We start from the raw sequence: 5280 nt of genomic DNA, 5'->3' as shown, positions 1-5280 counted from the left end.
TTTTCAGTGAGTTTTGTCAAACTGAGTTTCCATACATTTCAAATCATCTATCTTTTTGCTATCAATCATTCAAGCAAAGGTCGAGCAACTGTTCACCGTTCAAAACCTGAGCTACCGGTGCGCGCTCTCTTTTTCCTCTATTCGCGTTGTCGGCAAGGCTCCACTCGATGGCAAAATCTATCACCATCCCCTCGCTACACACGAGAATTTGGGTGTGGGCCACGACATCGCAATGCATGCTACACACGAGAGCAGTAACTATTATGCAGGGTTCACCGTAACCTAGCTGATCTGATGAATTCAACTTGGCAACAACATATTAGAACCGTTATAAGGAAACCTTTAAACACAGGCATGCAAGGCACGTCGCAAAAGGTCCGTAGCATGCCGTTACACCGTTCAGGGAGAGGCCGTGAAAGGTGGCGGTGGGTACATCAAGGCATGAGCCTCACTTCCAGAGCTTGCGCAGGGACATGTTCTTCTCCGTGTCTTTCTTCATCACCTTGGCCACTGCCATCTCGAAGTCCTCCTGTGTAACGTGCACCCTTCTCTCACGGAGAGCAAACATTCCAGCCTCTGTACAGACGGCCTGAACAGCCAAAAAAAAAATGTTAAACGTTACTTCGAATCAACACAAGATTGAAACGAGAGGCAGCAAACAGTTCATCAGATGAAGTGGATTTAACAAACCTTGAGCTCAGCTCCTGAGGCCCCATTCATCTTTTCTGCGATCTTTTTCAGATCGATACCACGCATCAAGTTCATTTTCCTTGAATGGATCTTCAGAATATCGAAACGTGACTGCAGGGGAAAAAGGTTAAGCACCCTGTCAGCAGGAGTAGCCATATAAGATCAACTGGTATAACAGGATGAGTTAGCCGAACATACGTCCTCGTTAGGATTTGGAAACTCAATCTTCCTGTCTATGCGGCCAGGCCTCAAAAGGGCTTGATCCAAAATGTCTATTCTGTTTGTTGCCATCAAAACCTGCATTAAATATTTAAAACATCACGATTGTTATACATTTATTACAAATCACTAATTCATCGCAAAGGAACACAAGTGATTGTGTACCTTAATTTTGTTTGAAGCTTCAAAACCATCAAGCTGGTTTAGAAGTTCAAGCATGGTACGCTGCACTTCACTATCACCGTTGCCAGTTCCAGACTCCATTCTAGCAGATCCGATAGAGTCAATTTCATCCATAAATATAATGGATGGCGCATGTTCCCTGCAATAAGTGAACCAGATAAAACAAACTAAGCCCACAATGAAAGATAATAACAGATTGTGCATGTGCAAAGTTATGCTTCAACTCACTAAGGCCTTGTTCGTTTCTGCCGGATTGGTGGGTCGGAACGATTCCTAACCGGATTGCTTCTCTAATTTATATAAACTTTGATTAGGTAGAACTATTCCGGGTGCAATCCGACACAAACGAACAAGGCCTAACAAGTAACCACTAATGCTTCAGGTACGACAGGAAAAGAAATGTGGAGATATTTGCTCAGCCTACCTGGCCATAACAAAGAGTTCCCGAACCATCCGGGAACCTTCACCAATATACTTCTGAACCAATTCAGAACCAGACACCCTGATGAAGGTGCAGTCAGTGTGATGAGCAACCGCACGTGCCAGCAATGTCTTTCCTGTGCCTGGAGGTCCATAAAGGAGGACACCCTGAAAAAATAAATAAGATCTCAGTCTTCTCCACCTACATGTAAAGTTCAAAAGGTTAAGATGGTCTTCAAGCCTCAAGAGAGAAAATAAACCTTTGGTTGGGCAATTCCAAGGCTCTCAAATAGTTCCGGATGTTTGATTGGAAGCTCAATGACCTGAAAGTTGTGTTCACAAATCAGAATGTGCATATTTTGGTGATACTGCATTTTAGTTCAAAACAAACCTCTTTGATCTCTTTAATTTGCTGGTCAAGGCCTCCAATCATATCATATGTAGAATCAGGAACCTTCTCAACTTTCATGAGATTGACCAATGGATCAACTTTGCTTGGTAGGATCAGATGGAGCATATAGCTATCATTACGAAGAGCGACTCTTGTTGAAGGTGTGATCTTTGTGATATCAATGCTCTTATCTATATCAACAACATATTTGCCTTCGGGGTGTACCTGAGCAATTTCATTAGAAAGTTGATATCACTTTGACAACCAGGAAGTTAGAACTCCCATTGAGAATGCTCAGATAAGCAGTCCAATAATAACAATATTTGTATTACAAAAAACTACCACTTCCAAATCATTCATAGCTTTAAATATGTATTCAGAAAACAATGCATGGAGCTCTTCTCCATATTGAAAAAAAGAACTTGTACCATAAGTTAAAAAAACATTTCTAATATGCGGAGTTGCAGGAAAATACATGATTTTCAATTGGTACTCCGTTCAGATAATCTGGGGACCATAAAAACATAGCTTAGACAAACTGGACTGCACATGCAGTATATGTCAATTAAGGATTATTTGTCAGCAGTGGTGGATCTAGAAATCTACAAAAGGGGCCCAAATCATCTTCAAACTCTAGAACCCTCTTTGATCTCTTCCATGTTAGGGGCTCCACTACTGCGGAGGGGTAAGGGGGCTTAAGTCCCACCCACCCCACCACCAGATCCGCACCTGTTGGTCAGTAGGCATACCGACAATGTGACAGACTGACAACCAAGATTTTAAAATGCGAAGGTTGATGCTAATTTGTACAAGGCACCTAAGATACTTGTATTACCATGGCCAGATAATTATTTTACTTGTTTGGTTGTTTTAGATATGGTGGGAACATGGATCTATATAATGCATTCCAGTGCTGAATATTTGTTCTTTATAAGCATAGTTCCAGGGATCATAATGCAGTCAAGGATGAATATTTGTTCTTTGTAAAGATACAAAAGTCACAATTTGCACAGCTGAACTTATCTTTAAACAAAGACATGTTCCCATAAGCTCATTTATAGGTGCTAAATGGAGGCAGCAGAGTACTCTTCTAGCATGTAAGCCTAAATGAGAGAGAACTGGTAAAATCTTATTCAAGCTTTGTTTTATATAACAAGAAGAATAAATACTTTTAAGCATTAAATGATATCCATATGATGTCCTGACTGTGGAGTAGGAAAAAATTACCTTCACCAGAACCTTTGATTTCCCCATGACCTTCACCACCTCACCAACATATGAGCCAGGCTCTTGAAGCAACTGCAACTCTTCCCTGAGCATTCTAACTGAAATTAAAATTGCAAGGCCAAACTTAGAGTATGGTAATCAGAAAACAATAGATGTAGAAGGATGTGCTGCTCATGAAACAGAGACAGCAGAAATTTAATAAATCCTAAACAAAAGCATCATGGTGAAATCATGCGAGTGAATATTACTCCACTAGGTAGGTAATGGGGGCGCAGGGTGTTCATCAAGATAATTTCACATTACAAGTGTTCAACTAGAGGCAAATTTAGTCACACAATAGGCAGCCACAATACCAAAATCATGTCAATGAAATGCAGGCAATGAATAATAGTGGATAACCTCAGGAATACAGAAACCTGCTTGAAATATTGTCCTAACAACCCCACAAGAATGTAGTAGAGCAAAATTGAAAGATGACATATGCAAACACAGGCAAGCAACAGATAGCCTGCACAACTTACGTATAATTCACTCCCAAAATCAAGATCCAAACACAGCAAAACAACAGTTACCACTGCGACAATACCATGCACAATTCAAACTGAACAGTCCAAGTCCAAGTCAGCCTGCTGCTCAAGTAGCTAAACATCTAAAGCTTATTCATTTGGAGATATTCTTCAGTCGATCTAACACACTGATCAGTAGTTAACTGGACATCTTCATCAGATCAGATAATTTGGTAAGACACTTCAGCTTGAGGTAACCATGCATCGAAACCCAACACTGTAGACAACTGAAGTCCGGGCCTTTGGCCATGATTAACACCCAGCTAAAGGTAGGGTTTCCACCAAAGGGTTCACCACACCAAACCGCGGTGCGGGAGGGGCACATCGATTCAAGGGTTTGGGGCGTAATCGAGAAGAAATGCTACCTCGGGAGTTGAGGTCATTGCGCTGGGCCTCGAGACGGTTGAGGTTGTGGGTCTTCTGCCGGATCTGGAGCTGCAGGTCGTGGATGTGCTGCAGGTAGTACTGCCGCAGCCCCTCGCCCCCTCCGCCGCTCCTCCCCTTGGCCGCCGCCGCGGCCTCGTCGCCGGACGCCACTGGAGTGGGCTTCGAGATGTCCATCGCCACCGTCGCCATCGCCGATTAGGGTAGGTCGGTCGGGGTGGGGATCCTTCTTGCGTTCCAAGAAAGGTTTCGGTCGGAAGCAGTAGTAATGCTCTTGCTTGTTGGCTTGGGTCTGGCGGTCAGGGCGGCTTGGTTTCCGCCCCTTTGGGTAGGGTGTTTGTTAAACCGTGTTCAGCAGATTAACCTGTTGGCTACGGCTTTAATCCACCAACTTCTAATTTTTCTACGTTATTTTGTTCTAATTATAGCTGTAGCAGTCTGAATAACTTTAATCTAGTTGCAGCGAATAGAACTACTCTAACAGACTATATAGTTATCTAAAACACTCGTACTATAGATTATATTGTTCTCAAAGTATAGTTTAAATATAGATATGGGGATGAATAATCTTCTAGACAGTCTTACAAATGTTTCTAAAATATTTGAAATTGATTTAATATTTTAACATATACATAGAATTTAAGCTAGTTTTTAACCATATTATTAAGAAATATTATGAAATACAAAATAAAATTTTCTCCGTACAACAAAAAACGAAAAAACATTCGAATTTGTATCTGAATTTTATATCAATTATTTAAAATGGTATAGAAGGAATTTAAGGTTTACTTTCTATGAATATTAATAGACCTAATGCTAAAAACAAGAGTGTAAATTTACATAGCAAATTCTATATGTTATTTGTTCACAACTAAAGAAATAATACAAAAATTAAACATCCGAATAAGTATCTAGATCTAACCCTAGTGTTTGTTTCCTGACTAAAATATCGTATTAAATGTTTGAATATCAAATATGAGTACTAAATATTAGTTTAATCAGATTTGGGTGTTTGGTTATTTTAAAGAACTATTTTAGTCACCTCGTTTGGTAATTTAGTGAGTAAATTTAAGTTTAGGACGTGGAAACCAAACACCCCCTAAAATACGAAACCAAATTATAAGGGGTGTGAATGTCGCCTAGAGGGGGGTGAATAGGCAAATCTGAAATTTATAAACTTTATGTACCACTACAAGCCGG

General features: G+C 40.6%; 1 protein-coding gene across 1 annotated transcript; it reads right to left on the bottom strand.

Annotated features, from left to right (window-relative positions):
* Positions 1 to 273: 273 nt before the first annotated feature.
* Positions 274 to 4378, bottom strand: LOC100273032 (26S protease regulatory subunit 8 homolog B). The gene is made up of 9 exons (NM_001147481.1): positions 4062 to 4378; positions 3131 to 3228; positions 1904 to 2128; positions 1773 to 1835; positions 1517 to 1680; positions 1075 to 1231; positions 889 to 987; positions 691 to 801; positions 274 to 589 (listed from the first exon to the last, which is right to left on the bottom strand). Exons 1-9 carry the CDS (start codon positions 4270 to 4272, stop codon positions 449 to 451), a joined length of 1269 nt encoding a protein of 422 aa, NP_001140953.1. The 5' UTR covers positions 4273 to 4378; the 3' UTR covers positions 274 to 448.
* Positions 4379 to 5280: the final 902 nt, after the last annotated feature.

The sequence above is a fragment of the Zea mays genome, chromosome 5, assembly GCF_902167145.1.
Source record: "Zea mays cultivar B73 chromosome 5, Zm-B73-REFERENCE-NAM-5.0, whole genome shotgun sequence".
Classification (NCBI taxonomy): Eukaryota; Viridiplantae; Streptophyta; class Magnoliopsida; order Poales; family Poaceae; genus Zea; species Zea mays.
Note: the sequence above shows the minus strand (reverse complement) of the source record. Positions and strands in the feature narration are given on the sequence as shown.